General features: G+C 30.3%; 2 protein-coding genes across 6 annotated transcripts in view; one reads left to right on the top strand and one right to left on the bottom strand.

Moving 5' to 3' along the window:
- Nucleotides 1–6,971, bottom strand: part of Hsp110 (heat shock protein 70Cb) — a 54,130-nt gene extending 47,159 nt beyond the window's left edge. The window contains exons 1-2 of one of the 2 annotated variants that reach the window (XM_072538062.1): nucleotides 6,686–6,971; nucleotides 6,294–6,492 (exon numbers count right to left, since the gene is read on the bottom strand). In XM_072538062.1, the coding sequence (XP_072394163.1) occupies nucleotides 6,294–6,492; nucleotides 6,686–6,801 (315 nt within the window). In that variant the 5' untranslated portion in view covers nucleotides 6,802–6,971. The remainder of the gene's footprint in view (nucleotides 1–6,293; nucleotides 6,493–6,685) is intronic. The other variant, XM_072538063.1, reaches the window with a different exon arrangement.
- A 1,228-nt stretch (nucleotides 6,972–8,199) lies between these two features.
- Nucleotides 8,200–13,874, top strand: LOC140445747 (ras-related protein Rab-33B-like). 4 transcript variants are annotated; one of them, XM_072538058.1, is made up of 4 exons: nucleotides 8,200–8,352; nucleotides 8,480–8,767; nucleotides 11,047–11,307; nucleotides 13,547–13,874. In XM_072538058.1, the coding sequence occupies exons 2-4, from the start codon at nucleotides 8,540–8,542 to the stop codon at nucleotides 13,721–13,723; spliced, it is 666 nt and encodes a 221-aa protein (XP_072394159.1). In that variant the 5' UTR covers nucleotides 8,200–8,352; nucleotides 8,480–8,539; the 3' UTR covers nucleotides 13,724–13,874. The 4 variants fall into 4 exon arrangements, with proteins under 4 accessions (XP_072394159.1, XP_072394160.1, XP_072394161.1 ...); XM_072538059.1 differs by having other exon boundaries at nucleotides 8,229–8,359; XM_072538060.1 differs by having other exon boundaries at nucleotides 8,237–8,347.
- Nucleotides 13,875–20,496: the final 6,622 nt, after the last annotated feature.

The raw sequence follows: 20,496 nt of genomic DNA, 5'->3' as shown, positions 1-20,496 counted from the left end.
ATCAATGTTCTGCTGTGTGACCACGTAAGACTGGAGCGACCATATTGAAATTCGCAATACCAGCTGGAAATATTTGTCTGGTGTGATTCTTCATTCCCAAACCATTGCAGCGAATTCACGACTTATATCGCAATGATACTCTCGATTTACGTCAACAAAATATTGAGGTTACATTTGTGTCTGAAGGTTTTTTTGGTGGGGCCCTTAAGAAGCTATATACAAAACTAAAAAGACAAACCTCATATTGCATCTAACAAATAAATCGTGATTAAATGTATATTCTCTTTGTTTATGGTTTATGTAAATTAAATGGGGCAACTTATATATTTTTTAAACAATACTCACAGCTGTTTGTATTTTTTGTACAACCTAGATTTCTCATAATATAACCTTTTATCAGATTTCTTTACTTTGAAACAAAGATTTCTTGCCTTTACTATTTTCCTAGCTACATTTTACAGCTTTTTTAGCCGTTAATAGAGTACTTTTGATCTTTTTTTCTGGGTAGTCCTGTTGGGTAGGTTCGTCAACAGTAGTTACTACCAAACTAGAAATTCTTAATATTGATCCAAATATTGGGTTCCACACATTGTTTCTAAAACTGCTTATTGATTGTCCAGTAGTCTACACAAAAACCAACCCTCACCAACAGATATTTAAATTATCACTCACACAACATAAATATCAAAAAGGAATCATCAAATCACTATTATAACAGTCTAAAAGAAATGCTCCAACAAAAATTCATTTCCGAAAGAAAAAAACCTGCTAAAAAAGATCTTAACAAAAATTATTCTCCATTGTCTTTTATAAACAAGTATTTCATAAGATTAAAAAGAAAGGAAACAACAAAACACCAAAAACGATCCAGAAATGCTCACAAGAAGGGATTTGAAGATAACAACAATACCATTATGTAAAAAGCTTAACAGAGAAATTAAAAGGATGGGAAATAAATACAACATTACAACATTTAAAACAACCTTTACACTGATATTTATTCTTTCCAAAACCAAAAACACAGAGGAAAGATCAAAAAACCCCAATTTTTATCAAATAAGCATCCCTCATCTTACTAAATGAAGAAAAATGTGTAGCAAACTCATCAGAATGTAGCAGACTCTGGTTACTAATACTGAAAGAAGTCAGCAATAAGAATTTACCAGCATTAATGAGTTAATAGAATGTCAGACACACATTATCTATAATTAATCACATAAGCAAAGAATTTAATATAAATCCAAGGGTATAACATCACCCTCAAAATATCACTCAAAAATGGCTATTTGCCTACAAGATCGAGGCCAAGTAAGTCATCTGTCAAATCAGTTGCCACAATGCCACAAATTATTGATAAACATTTACAGTTAACATAATTTCTTAATTTATAAATTTTATTTATTATTACAATCAATTTTGGTTTAATCCTACATAAATTCAACATTTAGCTCATAGTTGTAAAAAAAAACATTTAGCATTCTTTGAAATATTTCCAATAAATGCTATAGAATATAAAGGAAATAAGCCTGAAGAAGTTCTTTTATCAACCCATTTAATCTATGGTTAAATTATTATATCACAAATGGTTGTTATAGAATATGACCCTGAATAGTTATGACATAACATTTAGTAAACAGTGCTGTTTGATAAAAACAATGTTAGATAGCAAAGTTTAGATAAAAGACAAAAACTTGTAAAATTGTAAGGGTGTGTATAAGTATTATATCCTGCTGACTGCATAAAAAATGTATAAATGAACAAAATATAACATTTATAAATGTATAGGGATAAGCAAATTAATGTTTGTAACAGTTATTATTAATAAATATTAAGTACAAAAATTACATGATAAACTTTTGTAAATTATAAAATTATTCTTTGGCTACACTAAAAAAATAAAAACTGAATCAGCCACTATTTCACTCTTTTGTGTAATGAAATAATATGAATATTGTAATGCAGTGTCTGGACAAAGTAGCTCTATGTTAAAAAATGTATATTAAGATACCTTTTTATGTGATGGTTTTTTTGCTCTTTATATATTTATAGGCAATAAACATTTAATTATCATGAATAAATGCTGTTATCAAAATAAGCCTCAATTTGTGGTAGCATGTGCCTATGTGTGGTCTTGATATCATTTGCTTTGGGGGAGCTAGCCTATTTGATATCTTATATCTCCTGTCTTGACTAAAATTAAAATTGTTACAACTTTATCTGTACATATGTTTTAATTTAATTACTGATATTGACTTTTGTTTTATTTGTTATAGTTTTGCTTTCTTTTTTTTTTATCTTTTATGCCATTTAAAATATATATATATATATATATATATATATATATATATATATATATATATATATATATATATATATATATATATATATATATATATATATAACAGCAGAAACTTAATACACTCAGGGGTGTTTTAGAGTGATTTGATTGCATTGATTGTACATATTTTACCTAAAGTAAATTGGGAAAACACAAAGAAAAATAGACACAAAAGAATATTTCATTTATAAATTTACTTTTATTCTTAATATGTGCTTAAACAATGCATTATAAAGTGAAATGTCCTTGGTCATTAAAATTTGCAGTAGATTATAATTTTTCTATAAATATTTATAGCTTGTCAAGACATTCTTTAGCACACTTACATCAGTAGCTATATTTTTATAACAGAACATAACATGATATATACTCCCCATTTCTCTGTATGAACAATATGGGGTTTAAATCAATTTTAATGGGTTTGTGGGGTTTAAGGTATGGTGAAATCTGAATCTACATATCTCCATATTTATTTATTTAGTTATATTCCAATATACTTATTTAAAAGAAATTTTCAAGTATACCTATCTAAAATTTTTTTAACATATATGCATACTAATTAAATATATGACAAAACAAAATAACAATATAAACATCACAAATTTAATCATGTAATTTAGTTTTACATAGCAAAATGATGACTACTGATTCAACGGCCAGTTAAATAAACATATGTCTGAGACCAGAAATTAATTCAGCCTTTGGTGTAAAAAATCTAGATCTGGGTGAATATTTACCCATATTAGTACTCAAGATAAAAAATTATTATATACATAGTTGGTTCTGTGAAGAGAAACATAAAAAGTTTGGTTTAATTGTATTCTACAGAGAGGTACATGCAGACCAACATGCTCAAGTACAGAATGACAAAAAACTATAGATTTAATTACGCCATAAAGCATCTTTGAATCTTTAATTAATTGTCGGTCATACAATGAGAAAATAGCAAGTTGGGTTTTAATTTGATCATAATTTTCTCGATTTAATTCGAAAGGTATACTCTGTTTATATGCTACATATTTCAAGAACTTGTGTTAAACTGTCTCGATTTTTGATATGGAAATATAAGATGGAAACCATACAGAAGGACAAAACTCTAGATGATATCTTATTAAAGAATTTGGTCATACAATTGTTTTTACCTGATAATTTATGAAACAATGATTTCTCTCTAGTTTTGTTTTAAATATTTTTATAATAAAGTCCATTATTATGGATTTAAGTGCCTCCATTTTGATCATTCCATTTTCTAACCATTATTTTTTCATAAAGATACTCCATCTTCTTTTTTTCTGTATTGCTTGCAGCTAGTCGTATATCGCTTTTTCATTTTGTTTTATGCTTCAATTTGCTTTGACTTAAGTTATTTTTACATCATTATATTTTAAATTTCCTCATTCTCGTACTATTTCTGATAATATTTGTTTGTAGCTTTGTACAAATTGGAAATTTTTTGAAGCAAAGCTTTTATACTGGGGCTGTATTACTTTTTTTTTCTCTACAGTAAAATGCTGAGGCGATCGTCAAGAAACTAGCACTACAAGATGGCGTCGTCATGGGTAGCATCATATAATAGCAGTTCGATTCACTACTTTCATCAATTTGTTTACAGTCATCATATATTTAGTCTAAGCAGGTTTAAATTAAAAACTGCATGAAAAGTAACTGAACAAAATACAGACATTATGAGAAGTAAAAAATTAAAAGAATATCTGTCAATAAAAGATTCAATTCGTAACGATTGTCAAAATTTAATAAAAGTAATCCGATTAATAACAATATTGAATATTCTATTTAAATTTTTATAATAATTCTCATTTTAAAATAATTTCATATAAATACATTTATTATTTCTAAACATATTATTTAGTTTATATAGTAATTAAGATTAATATGAAAGGATATTTATTTATATTATATTTAATTAATTAATAAATAATTAATATTTGGTCTGAATTTAACAGATTTGTCATAAGTAAACAAGGTGTGCTTTGTTAATATGTTAACAGGTGGCATTAGGAGCAAACATAATAATTTATTGAATTTGTTTTAAATATAAAAAAAAATAATAAAATTACTTTATTTGATTTGAGATACATTATTTAAATTTTAAAAATACAGAAAACATAGTTTGAAGCCCAGCGTCTTCAGTAGCCCCTGCTGTTCCACTTTATTTTATTTAGCTTTTACTATCTGAGAAATATTCAATGTCATTTTGACAGTTAACATACCGCACCCTCAGTGCAAGACTGCAGTAACTCAAAATTTCATGAAAATGAAGTAATCATGGAATTTGATTGTAAACATGCATATCTATCCCCTGTAAAACTTTAGTAACTTTCAAATGCTTAATCGGCTAAATATTACAACAACAACAGTTTAACTATTTTGCGTTTTTGTACATAAGTTCCGTGCAAAACTGTTGTAATTCTAATGTAATAGAGTTACAACAGTTTTGCACGGAACATTGCAATGATTTCGATAACAAGCAATGAAAGGCATGAAAAAAGTAAGATATTTGTTATTTTAATATCTGTATCTGTGGTGTTTAATTTTAATATACAGCGTGTCTACGTAATCCATTAACAGCTGAGACAATAAATAAAGATTTACGAGACCAATCTATTCATGTAAGTTTTATGTCCTTTGTGTGACATTATATTTTCCATAAAATGTGTGCGATGTCGTTTTTGACCATTTATTTATTAGATTGGATTAAAAACACATAAATTAAGACTAATTATTTACAGATAAAAAGTATTTTTTCTTATGAAAGGAAAAACAGTTACGTTATCTTAAAACTTATGTATCAACAATACTGACAGGTTAAAAATATCTATTCTCAGAAAACTTATTCTATAAAAACTAAATCCCAAATTGTATGTATTAAATTCTGCATGTAACCTTCCGGGTGATTGTCTTATTATATTGTCCCACCGTAATTCCCAACTTTTACTAAGGTTGTGAATTTCAATCCTTTTGTTAATTACTGTACTCAAGGTAGCCTGATTTGCATATTTTTATTATAGTCCTTTTGTTTTGAATTTAAATAAAAATATTGAAAGTTTTACAAATAATTTTTCTACCTTGTTATGACATTGTCATTACAAAGCGAAGGAATTGTGGCTATCAGAAACATGTGCAGAGACAGAAAGATTAAATTGCCGCTAGCGATAAGCCGTTTTATTAGGTACCTATTTATTCTAGGTAGCTATCTGATTTCTTGGAATCTATTAAATGTAAAGTTTAATACCATACTAAACCCCGATTGCTGTTGGGGATTATTTTTTCTTTACTAACCCGATGATTTATTTGAATTTATTAAATGTATATACCAAACCCTGGGAATTACCAAATTGCCAAAAAGAAAGATTTGGTATACTTATGCCATTCGGGTATGATACCCTATTTGTCCATTATGTTTTGCCCCTATTTTTTGTCTATTATGTTTTCTTTCTGTATTGAATATAAACCAAATTATAAATTATTAGTTTTAATTATTAATGGGTCCATTTTCTTTCTTTAATGGAACTCAAATTAATAACTTATATTATCACTTACAACAAGAATTAAAAGTGGAAATAGGCCTTATTATCAGGTCAAGGTCACAATAAAATGTTACATGTTTCTTTATTTCTAAGATAAATGATAACATAGGATGTCTTTTTGTATAATATATTAAATCATTAGTAATAATAAACAAACAAACAACACATAATAAATTTATATTTAAGAATAATAAAAAATCATTAAAAGAAACAAAATCAATATTTAAACAAAACATGACATGTCTGCAGTAAAATTAAAATATTTCTTTAGAAATATTGTTACATTTGAATGTTATTAACCAAATAATATAAAATGTTTCAGTCTAAAAGTTAGTCATGGTTGTAAAATTTTCTTCACATTAACAGAAAAGATAATTAGCAACATAAAATTAAATATAAATTCTTACCTTAATTCCTATACCCCCATTTTTTTCTTCTACAACTGTATATGGTAAAAATTGAATTTCTTTTTTAACATGAGGATCCCTAAACTTTCTACCTAACAGCCTTTTTAGCCCATATACAGTGTTTTTCATATTGGTGACTTGCTGGTTTTTGGCCGCAACTCCCAATATGCGGTTCTTTCCAGAAAAAGCAACGCATGATCTACAAATAAAAAAAATAATAGGCCGCAATTCGCCCACAAATATGAGTAATATTTCCAAAATTGGTAGTAATACTCAAAAGCAAGATCACTCTCTACAAATCAAGGTTGTTTTGAAATGTCAAAGCAAATTAATGATTTAAATGATAAATTTTATTGAATGCAGATTAACAAGAAATGTGTAACTAAACTTACGGAGTAGCCCTTAAACTGTAGTCATTTGCAATGGTTTCGATTCCACCAGCCTTTGCAACCGCTACATAACAGGATTCATTTCCCAAATCGATACCTATCACAGACATTGCAGCCATTTTATAAAATTGTATTGATATAATAAAAGGTTCTTTCGATCACGATTTTGAACTTCTCCCTTATTTAACAGCGAAATCACACCGGCACACTTCAGTTCACGTTTTTCTAGAAATGACTTTATGTAGAAGGAAATATCTGTCTTTGTCGTTCGACAACGAACATCATCAGGTAACCAACAAAACAACATAAAATAGAACTGCTTCTGGAATGTTCTAGACAATCGTCATGACTCTAGATATATCCGACCTTTTCTAACTCATTACTTACTATTTGAAACAGAACGTAACGTCTATAGTAATAAAAGTATTATTCCTATTAAGCTAAGGCTGCAAGTTAAATTTTGAGGGAAATGAATATAATGTATATTAATAAGCTTATTTCTGATTGGTAAATAGGTGTAGAAGATAAACCAAAGACGTAATAATAAAATGGGCTGAACATGCAAGCAACCAGCAGTGACGGCAATATATTTTGTTGTGGTTCATCATTCTGCCTCTCTCATAGACGTAATATATATTAATATATACAAAATAATAACATAATATGCTAAACAATCAACTAAAAAAATGCTAAAGTGGGCGGTACAGTAAACTAGCGCGAAGCTTCATACTATGGTTTTTGTATTATTAAAATTTAAATATTTTTAAAATTAAATAAGGTAACTGGGTTTTATTTACATTTTAAACAAATTATATTATATTAAAATATTTCAATAAAATATTATTTCCGTTCCTAACGCCACCTACTAACGTATTAACAAAGCATACGTTATTTACTTCTGACAGACCTGTCAAAGTCATTAAATTAATAATAAAATATAAATAAATATCAGTTGATAGTAAATTTAATTATTATATAAACTAAATAAGATGTTTAAACGTAATAACTATATTTCTATGAAATTATTTCAAAACGAGAAGTGTCATAAAAATTTAAACAGATGATTCAATATTGTTATTAATTGGATGACATTTATGACTTTTAAATTTTGACGTTACGAATCGAATCTTTCATTGATAGATACCTATTAGCTAAATTTTTCACTTTTCATTTACTATATGTATTTTGTTAGTTATTTTTCATGCCGTTTTTAATTTAAATTAATTTTAAAAATGTCCTTAAACCTACTTATAATAAATATATGATGACTATAACGAATTGGTCGAATAATAAATCGATGTTAACAATCGCTATTTTGTGACGCCTTCTCCTCGTGGTGCCAGTTCCGTGACGCTCGTCTCATCATTTTACTATAAAGAAAAAAGTATTACAAGGCCAGTATAGAAGCACGCTTCGTTTCAAAAATAGAAATTTATCTAAACTGTACCCAATGACGTAAAAGAACTGTACTTAAGAAGAAATTGACTGTACAAAGTTCTATTTCTTTGAATTTTGACAAATGACATTACACCTCCCGTTACTTGTCATTTTTTTGTTTTTGAGGACGTTTGATTCGTTTGAATAATTCATTTAATTAGACTGACAGATTGTGGGACCCTAGAAACAAAAATATTTAGTATTAAGGATAAAACAAAACCGAAAACAGTTATGTTAAGTGTAATTCGATATTCTATTTAATAGTAATACTAAAGTTTCATTATAAAAAAATGCAAATATTATCTATTAAAGTTATTTTTAAATTGATTAGAATAATTAATGACTATATTTTAATTACAGCTCACCACAAGGTAAGAAATATAATATGAGTAAAATTAAATAGTGTTCCGAAACAAAAAAATGGCAGAAGTTCCATCAAATAGTTTGCAACAAGCTGCTAGTGTTAGCCATGTTCAAATTCAAAAACAGGGTAAAATTTTTAAAATAATAGTAATTGGAGACTCGAGTGTTGGAAAGACTACTTTGACTTATAGATTTTGCGAAGGAAAATTTTTAGAACTTTGTGAAGCTACTGTAGGTGTCGATTTTAGAAGTAGAACAATTAATTTAGATGGGGAAGATGTTACAGTAAGTAAATTAATCTCATGACTTTCTATAGTTTCATAAGGTATATTATTATCATGGCAGTAGGTGCTACAGCCCTATAGTAGAGTATCAACCTTTTCAAGTTTTTTTTTGCCAGGTTCCCTTATCTCTTGCAAACCATTTGATAATGTCTATATAAAGGTAAAATGTCAGTAAGAACTGTGCGTTGTTTTGAAATAAATCAGTTAGTAATTGACTTTAATCCAGTACTTGAGTCATATGTCCACAGAAAGATTCTATCACCCATTATCTATTTACCCCTATCATGTAAAACTTTTTTCCTTGCCACGTTAGGCTATGACAAAAGTAATGATCGATTTTAGAAAAATATTAGAGGAACTGATAATAATAATGTTGTTCCCAAATAAGACCAACGAGGGCACCGACCAGCTTTGAATTTTATTGACAAACAACTGATCGTCAAACATAAAAAGTTTTTTCAAACTACCGTATCTCATTATCGTCGAGAGCATGCTCCCAATCGTCTATACTTACCATCGGATATTTCAAATACAATGATGTACAATGACTACAAAATAAAGAATCCTGATTGTCAGGGTAGTTATGAGCTCTATCGTCAGGAAATTGCAAAACTCAACATATCGTTTGCACAACTTGGCCGTGAAAAGTGCTTCCAGTGTGCATCATAAGATATCCATAAAGGCTGTATGACACTATGCATTTTCTTGTATTATTTCTTATATCGTTTCTGATATAGAAAGTTATTTATGTTTTCTTGTATCGTTTCTCGCACGTACATTTGTGCTCTGTATGACACTATGCAAGTTCTTTTACCGGAAACTGTATGTGATTCGGCACATGATTGGTCGAAATTTTGACACATATAAAAATAGAACTGCAGTACCTGAGGACCCCAAGCCAGATGCTACTGATTATTTTTTAAAATACTGTGAAAAATTTTTGAAGATATTCAACAGGCTGTAATGGAAGACAGAAATAATAAATAATTTGGTTGTAATAATTTATTTGTTTTTTTTTACAAATTATGTGTTTGAATGGCATGCTCTTGAAATTCTACTCTCTTATTTGGAGATATAAAATAATCTTTAAACTCATCACGAATTTTTAAAGCGGTTATGTAAAAAATAATGTTAATGTTAAAGAAAAAAAGAAGATATAGTTGCTACTTTCTACGCATTCTTCCTAAAAAACAGGGAAGAATCAATAACAATTTGGCTGGATAATTGCTTGGGACAGAACAAGAATTGGTATTTGTTCCGGTTTTTTGTCTATATAGTAAATGCTACAGAAGTTAACTTAAAACAATGAACCATAAAATATTTTGAGTGCGGACACACGTTTATGTCCGCGGACCATTTTCACCACCAGGTAGAAAAATCATTAAAGAGGGCCAAAACTGTTTGGCATTTTAATGACTTTGTTCAATGTGTTGAACAAGGCCGATGTTGTAGCATTAGAGAATAGACATTTCTATGAGTGGACAGATTTCAGTTCAAAATACAAATTAAAAAAGTTAACACCACGCTGCTATCTCAATAATATTTTGCTCGCAATTTTTTACGAGAGGCAAGAAATCATTCAAATATAAAAACTCGTATGACACAGCAGATTTGACTTTTTAACTGCAGGTACATTTAAAACTGGTGTGACACTTCCACCTCCACGAACATCTAACCGAGGAATTAGTCAAGAGAGAAAGCAAAATTTGCTGAATAACCTGCAGCTATAATTCCATCCAACAGGAGAAACTTTTGGGAAGAATTACCGGTAGGCTATGCATCTGAGGAGGACGAAAATGGAGAATTTTAAGTTTTTTTACAACATTAGAGTGCTATGTTAATTTTTTTATATGTAAAACAATGTCTCGTTATAAGTGCAATAAAAGTTCGTTATAAAATATCGTGTCCTATCTGAGATTTTTAATAAAATCCTAAGCTAAACCGTCCTATCTATCAAAACTCATGTAAGCTTTAAACTAATTGCTTCCGTGGATTATCCCATAAATTGTATATACACAAATTAAGTTCATTCAAAATTACAGTTTGATATCATTAATATTATGAATGGCGCAGCAAACTAAAGTTAATTGCGTTTTTCTCAAAATAGCACAATTGGTAAATGTTTAAAAAGTTCCATTTTGCAATTTTAATATAAAACTGATCAGTAACTTTAGATTATACTTACATAAAAGTAAAAATGTAAGTAGAATTAAATCTTGTGGACATCAGATTTTATATGTAGTCATTTATGGATCTAGAAATTGACAAATTTGTTTTTAGCTCCAATTATGGGATACAGCAGGCCAGGAAAGATACAGAATGTCTATGGTTCGTCATTATTATAAAAATGCCCATGCAGTTGTCTTTGTGTATGATGTAACAAATTCCGCTTCTTTTGATTCCCTGAAGAAGTGGATAGATGAGTGCAATAATAATTGCTTACAGGATGTACCCAAGATTTTAGTTGGTAATAAATGTGATGGTGTGGTAGCTGTAACTACTCATGTAGCTCAAAGATTTGCAGATCAGTATAGTATGCCAGTAAGGTTTTATCTACATTTTATTTTATATTCAAACATTATATAATATAACATGAGCAACTTCAACCACTTTTGCAGGGGGAGGGGTCCACGAAATTTTACCAAATTTTAGTATATCACTTTATAATACCGCTAGTTTCGTAAAATATTAAAAAATATTTACAAAAAATCGGTTGCCTGTAAAGTCGGTTTTACGGGCGAAGATTTTACGTGACAACGTCTTTTTCTCGGTAGAATATTTATTGATATGAATATTATTAAATTGCACAATAGGAACAAGGAATTGAATGAAAATAAGAATTGCACAAATTTTAACTATAGAAATATATTTTGTTTACTAAAACATTGTACATGTAAACTTAAACTTAACTAATTTCCAACGCGCCTAATTCTCTAGTGCTGCGCGCGCAGCGGACCGATCATGTTTAAGTGGGAGAGCGACGCAAGGCATTCGCCGGTCCGGCGGGCCTCTCTCTCGTTCGGTGACTTATCGTAACAGACGTGAGCGGGCGTTACACTTTTTCATGAGTGACTCCGAGCCACAACCTAATTTAAGACGTTGTCACGTCAAAAACTATTTCAGGCGTTCTGCAGAGAAAATACACTTAAAATGAAAAACAAAAGGAAAAAAGAATTTCTGGTGTGTCAGCACTATTAATATAAACCCTTTTTGCCCAAAAATTGCATAGATTAAACTTTTTTTCAATATAATAAAGATTGATGAGTATTTTAAGGCCCTCTATATGTGTGAAGATCTAAATTTTCGTCACTTTCTAAAAACTTGCAAAGTAAGCATTCACATATTTAATACCTCAGATTAAAGTTAAAATTAAAACTGTCATAACTTTGGTTTTAAACCAAGTAAAAGCTTCTTAAAACGCTTAAAATTTAGATTTTTTTTTATCTATTTTAATAATTCGTTGAGTTTTAATATTGCAGAATAATCAAACAGATGAGAGAAATCATTAATGTGTTGGCTTACACATGTGGTTGACACAGGCGGTCAAAAAAATAGTAAAAGGTCTGGGCCAAGCAATTCGATAAGTAGGTATTGTTGTATACATATAGAACTACATTCATCTAAATTTTTATGTAATATGAAATCGTCAGGAAAAGTACTATCAGTTTACAAATGATAAAAAATGCGATTTTTGAAAAACTGACTATTTTTAAATAGCTGTATCTTTTAATCTTGTACATAGATTTTAATTTACCAATGCTCGTTTGGAAGGTATTAATCCTTTAACTTACCGGCTGTCACAATTATTTTCCTCGTTTGGTTAAAATTGACTTTGAATTGAGAATCGTAAAATTTTGTAAGTTTTCTTTTCGTTCTTCTTGACCTATAAAATAAAACTTATCTTTTGCGGTTTTGTAAATTATTTTATCAGAAAATCGACATTGTGACAAAAAAAATGAGATATTGTGAGTTAAAATCGGTCCACTGGATTATAATTTACCAATGTTCGATTGGAAGGTATTTAAAAATCCTTCAATTTACTTCTTTCTATAATTTTTTTCCTTATTTGGTTAAATTTTGACAACTAATTGAAAATCATAAAATTTAGTAAGTTTTCTTTTCGTTCTTGGCTTAGAAAATAAAACTTTTTTTGCGGTTTTCTAAATTGTTTAATCAATCATTATACCACAAAAAAAAAGTCTCTTAGTACAATAACAGATAGTACTCAGTTGACGGATGACAACCATCACTTTGTTCGACCGTTCTATTGATTCTTCATTCTTAATAATAATAGCTATTTAACTCAAGTGCGTTTGTTTATATAATAATGTTTTACTAATTTGTACACCATATCAAACAAGCTTTTGATTACATTGCAAATTTCACTAGGTCAGCGTGTGTTCCAGTTACACAATAAGTAATTATTAATATTATTAAAGGATTTTAAATTTTAAACTGAATTGGGTTACTTAGATCTGATGCTTAATTAAATCCCGTTACAAAAGGGCTATTTTTGGCCTTTTCGAGGGGTATATCTTAGGCCACGAGGGACCTAAAGGGCTAATCAAAATAGTTTTGGTTAATATCCGCGGACCCCCTAACCCCTACAAAAGTGGTCGAAAAATAAAAAAATATTGCTCATTTATATATATATATATATATATATATATATATATATATATATATATATATATATATATATATATATATATATATATATATATATATATATATATATATATATTTCCAAATTTCTCTAATGAATTATTTTTATTTATAGTTATTTGAAACATCTGCCCGCCTAGATTCCCAATGTGATAATGTGGAAGCTATTTTCCTAACACTAGCTCATAAACTGAAAAACCAGAAGCATTTCCTACCTATGCAAACAACTGCTTTAAGGATACATGAAAGTGTTCAACCAAACAACAATTCCAAGCAGTCTATGTGTTGCTAAATTGGAGGTATATACAATTTTAGATTATATGGTTTTATCAATTTTATATATAAAAATATGTTGTTAAAAGTTAGGAATATTGTGAAGTAGACAGAATAGAGGTATGTGAACATCATCTTTTTATTTAAGAGAAATAAATATATATTTATTATTAATGTTTATTAAATTTGATCCCTTTTCTTAAGACTTCCTAAATGTACATGCATATTAAAATTCCTTAAAACATTAAGAAATAAAGGGGCTATATTATAACAATTTTTCTATGCGAATTTTAATTTTGCAAGCAAAGTTGTGAATCAAAATTATTTAGATACAATAAAATTTATTTTTTCAAAAAATTCAAAAACATCTAAACCCCATTTCACCCAAAAAGATTCCTTGCCGCCTGATCAACCCAAAATCTTTCTACCTTTTATTAAAGGTGTCACTGACAAGATCAGTAGAACTCTTAACCCTCTAAAAATCAAAACTTTTCTTTACTAACTCCAAGTTGCCCAATCCCAAGCCAGATTCGTAAAAGACCAAATCCCCAAAAAGACCATGGTGCCTAAGAGATATCCTGTTACAGTTGCCCATGTACATACATAGGACAGACAAACGAATCCATAATCGTATTTACGAACATTCTATATCTGTCAAACATTCCGATACTACTTTAGCCCTAGCCCAACATCATAGTCAGACAAGCCACAAAATAGATTTTGAAAAAGCAAAAACCATCGCTCCCATCCGCTCTTTTCCGCCCCAAGTCGAGAATCATTCGTGAAGCCATCAAAAATGAAAAACGCTTTAACAGCTTAAACACGCCCGATGACGCTAAACGACTGCCAGTAACATAACGACGGGAACCAGCGACCCCCCCACATACTGAGAGTATAAAAGCAGCTACACAGGGTAACTCAGGTTACACAGGTACACACAGTCGTCAGTCGACACTGAGGAGTAGGCAGATTGAGACCACAGTGCCGTTTGACGGTTCTTGTATTTTATAGAACACGATACTGGTACGTCACGATTGAGACCCCGATCTCGAACGGGTACTGAAACGGCGAGTGTTAAATTCTCAACTCGGTTCTTCACGAGAACTTAGTAATTTTCATTTACCTGACCGCGGAAATTTATCCGAACATATATATATATATATATATATATATATATATATATATATATATATATATATATATATATATAAGAATTACTGGATATTAGTGACTGTCAATATAAACAAACAACACAGTTTATTAGGGTTGCAGTCAGAAAATTGGCCGGGATGTTAATGAAACACTCTTATGACTTTTCGTCTAGCTTTCGGAATCGTTTTGTTCCTTTTTCAAGACTCTATAATAAGAAAAAAGTGTAAATATTTATAAAATATCACAAATCTTCAGTGCAACTTACTAGTCGTTGAGATTATTTAGAGAGTCGAGAGTCTTGAAAAAGGAACAAAAGGATTCCGAAAGCTAGACGAAAAGTCATAAGAGTGTTTCATTAACATCCCGGCCAATTTTCTGACTGCAACCCTAATAAACTGTGTTGTTTGTATATATATATATATATATATATATATATATATATATATATATATATATATATATATACAGATTGAACCAATTTAAAACGGAACATACAATTTAATATATGTCTGTTTGAACTGCATTTGAAATAGTGGACCAATATAAAACTTGGACAAAAATAAATACATACCCGGTGATAGACATTGTATAAAATATCGTTCAACTATCTGTCTCCTTTAAAGGAAAGAGGAGTTTGCCTAATAGTCGGAGAGATAGAGCCGAAATTTTGAACTGATCAGTAATATGGCATTTCTCTATTGGAATATATTCATTGTATCTGGGTTAAGACTTTGCCTTACAGGCGGACGTCCCTCGTGGTACAGGGGGTGGCTATACAGGGATGAAGTTGAAATTTTTTTCGGAAAAATTAACGATCGATAATATGGCTGAAAATTTGCCCAGAGTAAGATCTTGGTATAACTAGACGAAATCCCAAAGGGCGGACGCGAGAGTGGATACATAAGGGGTGGCGGACAGGGGTGAAGTTGCAATTTTTTGGGGAAAAATTAACGATAAGTAATATGTCCGCCATTTTCATGGCTTATTATTTAGCCCCTAAAAACTCTAAATCCAAAAGGGCGGACAGCTGGATTGGTACAGAGAGCCACAAAACGGGGTCAAATGTACCACTTGCCTGCGCATTTTAGGTCTCGGTAACAATTTTCAAACTGATTTTATTATGATATTTTTATACCGATTGATTTGAAAATTTGTATGCTCACTGCTGTTACTATTCTGAGAAGCGTCAAGTAGAGTTTTCCTCAAAATTTTCCAAAAAATGAAAATTTTCGTAATTTTTTGAGGTAAAATCTAATTTGTAGAATCCTTTCAATTTTCTGTAAGTTATACCATGATTTTTTTCCAAAAATTTTCAAACGATTTTTCCGATAAGAAAAAAAAAATTTAGAAAAACTTCGTCATTTTTCTCACTCTCATTGATGTTATCACATTCATAATCTTCGTCACTTTTACTTTCAATAATATCACATTCATTATCTGCTTCATTTTCAATCACTACTTCTCGAACTGATTCTGGCATCTGAGGTCCACTAAACCATTTGAATTTATATGTTTCATCTTCAAACTCCCAACCATGTTCTTCAACAATCAATTCTGTTGGTACTTTTTTATGAGCATTTGTCCAAATATTTGAAATATAATGAGCTCGCAGTAGATGTTGGTGTAATTCATCTTGACATGGTGGTAAGCTTGAAGCATCGAAATTTTTTAGTTTTTTTTTAAGGCTCGTTCACATCATGCAACTTATACTGCCGGTTAAATAGTAAAAATCTGACATCGTTTACTTTTCTTTTTGGAATTGTTCTCGTCAGTCCTGTTCCATATAAGTGACTAAGGTTTCAAAAACTTCATTACAATCGAAGTCAGTCAAATCGAAGTTGAATAAAAGCATCTTGATACTTATTACATTTAGCGCATGCGTCTAGAATTACTGATCTAAATGAACGCGCATCATTATTATTTTAATATTTTAAAATAATAATGATGCAAAATTAATGTCCAAACAGAATTTGTAAAATTATAATTAACTAATGAAAAAAAATTCAATCAACTTGAAAGTTAAAAAAAAATCGGTTGCCTGTAAAGTCGGTTTTACGGGCGAAGATTTTACGTGACAACGTCTTTTTCTCGGTAGAATATTTATTGATATGAATATTATTAAATTGCACAATAGGAACAAGGAATTGAATGAAAATAAGAATTGCACAAATTTTAACTATAGAAATATATTTTGTTTACTAAAACATTGTACATGTAAACTTAAACTTAACTAATTTCTATTTGAGTGATTTTGTTGAGGATAGGACGATGATAGGAGAAATATGAAATGAAATGAAGTGTTTCTGCTGTAATGTGTCTTGAACGCCAAGAACGCTCGAGAAAGACAGAGACACAAGCACGGAAGCACGCACCGATTCAACGCGCCTAATTCTCTAGTGCTGCGCGCGCAGCGGACCGATCATGTTTGAGTGGGAGAGAGACGCAAGGTATTCGCCGGTCCGGCGGGCCTCTCTCTCGTTCGGTGACTCACTGTAACAGACGTGAGCGGGCGTTACACTTTTTCATGAATGACTCCGAGCCACAACCTAATTTAAGACGTTGTCACGTCAAAAAAATATTGAAAATATCTACAAAGTAAATTTCAAAACTTAAAAAATTGATAATTCCACTATTAAATTGATTTTTATTAATAATTATTTATAAAATGTTAAAGGAATTCTACAATTTGAATTTTACCTATTGATAAATAGAAATAATATATTTTGTATTTGATTATTAATGTAATAATAAATCAAATTTTTCTTATATCTGAACAATCATTATTTATGCAATGTAAATTTAAAAACCTTTTTATTGTAATAAAAAATAAGTAAAATTACTATTTGTTATACCAAAAATATTTAATAGTTAACATTATAAATTCGGCCCTATCTCTTGGACTATAAGGAAGCGATAAGTGGATTGACAGCATAATAACTGCTTTTTAAGTCTAGTTTTTCAGTGATTCTAGGCAACCTATTTGGGTGGAGTTTTGACTTGTTCTTGAATGAGTTCCGAATCCAGTAGCCCGCTGAAGTATTGGATTTTTATAATATAATTATTTGACAACCTTTTGTTGGCCAACCACCTAGAGCGGAGTTGAGCCGAAATACATTGATTTCGTATGTTCCGTTTTAAATTCGTTCAATCTGTATATATATATATATATATATATATATATATATATATATATATATATATAATATATATATATATGTATATATATATATATATATATATATATATATATATATAATATATATATATATATATATATATATATATGTATATATATATATATATATATATATATATATATATATATAATATATTTAGTAGTATATTTATAGTTTTATATACACTCGCGATCATAAAATCCGGGTCACCTTGAAATTTTCTTCTTGAATATTTTTGCCTCTAGTGCAGTAATAACCTTTTTTTAGGCTAATATATTTTTTATTTGTCATCAATGTTTGTTTTGAAAGAAAAAAACAGTTTTGTATTGTTTTTATTGAAAAAGTAGAAAACAAACCAAATTGTTGATAAAACAGACATACGAAAAAAAATGTATAATACAGAATGTGGTAAAACATCAGTGAAATTTCAATGACTAATATCGTGTATTGCCTCCCCTTGCTCTAATAACCACTTGCAGACGACAGGGCATACTCTCAATTTTTCTCAGGATTACATGTTGTGGTATGTTATTCCACTCTCTCACTAACATATCCTTAAGCTCCTGTGCGTTATTAGGAGGTGTATGGGTTTGAATACGTTTTTACAAATCGTCCCAAAGACGTTCGATGGGTTTCAAGTCCGGAGATCTAGCTGGCCAAGGTAACCTCGTCCAAGTATTGCATACTGATCCTGGCAACGTGTGGTCGCGTGTTGTCCTGCATAAAAACGGCGTCTTCTAAAGGCCCTGCCATGGTGACCATAACATGTTCTTCCAGAATCTCCATAATGTAGCTTCGGGCATGTAAGGACCCATTTTCGATAAAGGGTAATTCTGTGCGGAAGTCGGAAGATATACCTCCCCAAGTCATGACCTAGCCTCCACCAAATGGCATTCTTGGAGCAATGCAAGCTCGTGAAAATCGTTCACTGGTTCTCCTCCAAACTCTTACACGTCCATTGGATCCAGTTACGCAGAAACGGGATTCATCTGAGGATAAAACTGCTCCAATCGATAATTTCCTAATGGGCGTATTATCGAGCAAAAGCTAGTCGTGCAACTTGATGCGCCCGGCGAAGTGGCGGTCCTGTAGCCATTACCCGAGAAGATAGTCCAGAGGAACAAAGTCTTCTCCTGACTGTTGCAACGCTAACATTGCGATTTCGTTATTTCTGTAGACAATTTCGATGCATAACTGCAGTTGAGGTGCGGTTTCGTAAATCCTGAAACACAAGGAAACGGTCATCTCGTGCCGTGGTCGTTTTTCTTCGTCCAGAGCAAGGTCGTCTGGTTAGCAAACCCGTCTCCTAAAAAAGCGTTGAAGCACTCGTTGAACCGTAGAAAGGCATACGCCAACTTTTCTTGCGACTTGCCGTTGAGTGTGACCGTTTTCCACAAGCGCAACAATTCGTGCCGTTTCAACAACAGTCAAAGGCATTTTTGGCAAAAAATAAACAAACAAACTAATAATAGCACTAATAAATACTAATGGTGGCAATAATAAACGTTTATTCGTTACGTTTAAACAGAAAGTCGAAGCACAAATGAGACATTTAAAACAAGCGGCAGTTACACAGGTACCGTTTATTTTGGGAAGTCTGCACATTTTCGCGAAATCCGCACTATTGGAATTATTTGTTACAAAGGAAACCGATAAGCCGACAAGAATTCTCAGAAACATGCATTAGTTTGTATTTGTGTTATTATTATTTACGGTAAAGCTCGGTAAAAATGAGATATCGGTGATTTTCAAGGTGACCCGGATTTTATGATCGCGAGTGTATGTTTAGTATATTTATACTGACTTCTCCAAGGCATTTGAAAAAGTAGATCATAACATTCTATTAAAAAAATTAAATGCCTTTGGCTTATCATCAATCTTTACAATGGTTTAGCAACTTTTTAAGAGACAGTACACAAGTGAGAATAAGATGTTTTAATTCAAATATAATTCATATGGCATTAGGAGTACCCCAAGGAGCTCACTGTTCACCCTTATTATTTAATATATTTGTGAACGATATTTCCTGATGTTTGCAGATGATTTGAAATTATTTAAACCCGTAGATTCAAATAATGACATAACTTTAATTTAAGAAGATTTAGACCAGTTGAGTATTTGGCGTAAGAATAATATTTTGCATTTAAATGTTCCTAAACGTTGCTATATAAGTTTTTATAAAGATTTTAAAAATATGATACTTATAAAATTAATGATAATAAATTGTCTTATGTTAAAACAATAAAAGACTTAGGAGGCACATTTGATGAACAGTTGCGTTTTGTACAACATGTGAATTATGTAACAGTTAATTAATTAAAATCTTTAGGTTTTATCATTCGCAACTGTCTGAGACTATCTGTTTGGACTTTAAGAACAGTTTATTATGCTTTGGTCGTATCTAAAATGGAATATGCATCTATTGTATGGTCTCCACAATACCAAGTTCATTCTACTACATTGG

The sequence above is a fragment of the Diabrotica undecimpunctata genome, chromosome 7 (genome assembly GCF_040954645.1).
Source record: "Diabrotica undecimpunctata isolate CICGRU chromosome 7, icDiaUnde3, whole genome shotgun sequence".
NCBI classification, from domain to species: domain Eukaryota; kingdom Metazoa; phylum Arthropoda; class Insecta; order Coleoptera; family Chrysomelidae; genus Diabrotica; species Diabrotica undecimpunctata.
This window is presented reverse-complemented; position numbering and strand designations above follow the sequence as displayed.

Coding starts and splice junctions, on each gene's coding strand:
- LOC140445747 (XM_072538058.1), top strand. CDS start 8,540: ATGGCAGAAGTTCCATCAAATAGTTTGCAACAAGCTGCTAGTGTTAGC. Junction 8,768..11,046: donor TAGATGGGGAAGATGTTACA/GTAAGTAAATTA, acceptor ATTTGTTTTTAG/CTCCAATTATGGGATACAGC. Junction 11,308..13,546: donor CAGATCAGTATAGTATGCCA/GTAAGGTTTTAT, acceptor TTTTATTTATAG/TTATTTGAAACATCTGCCCG.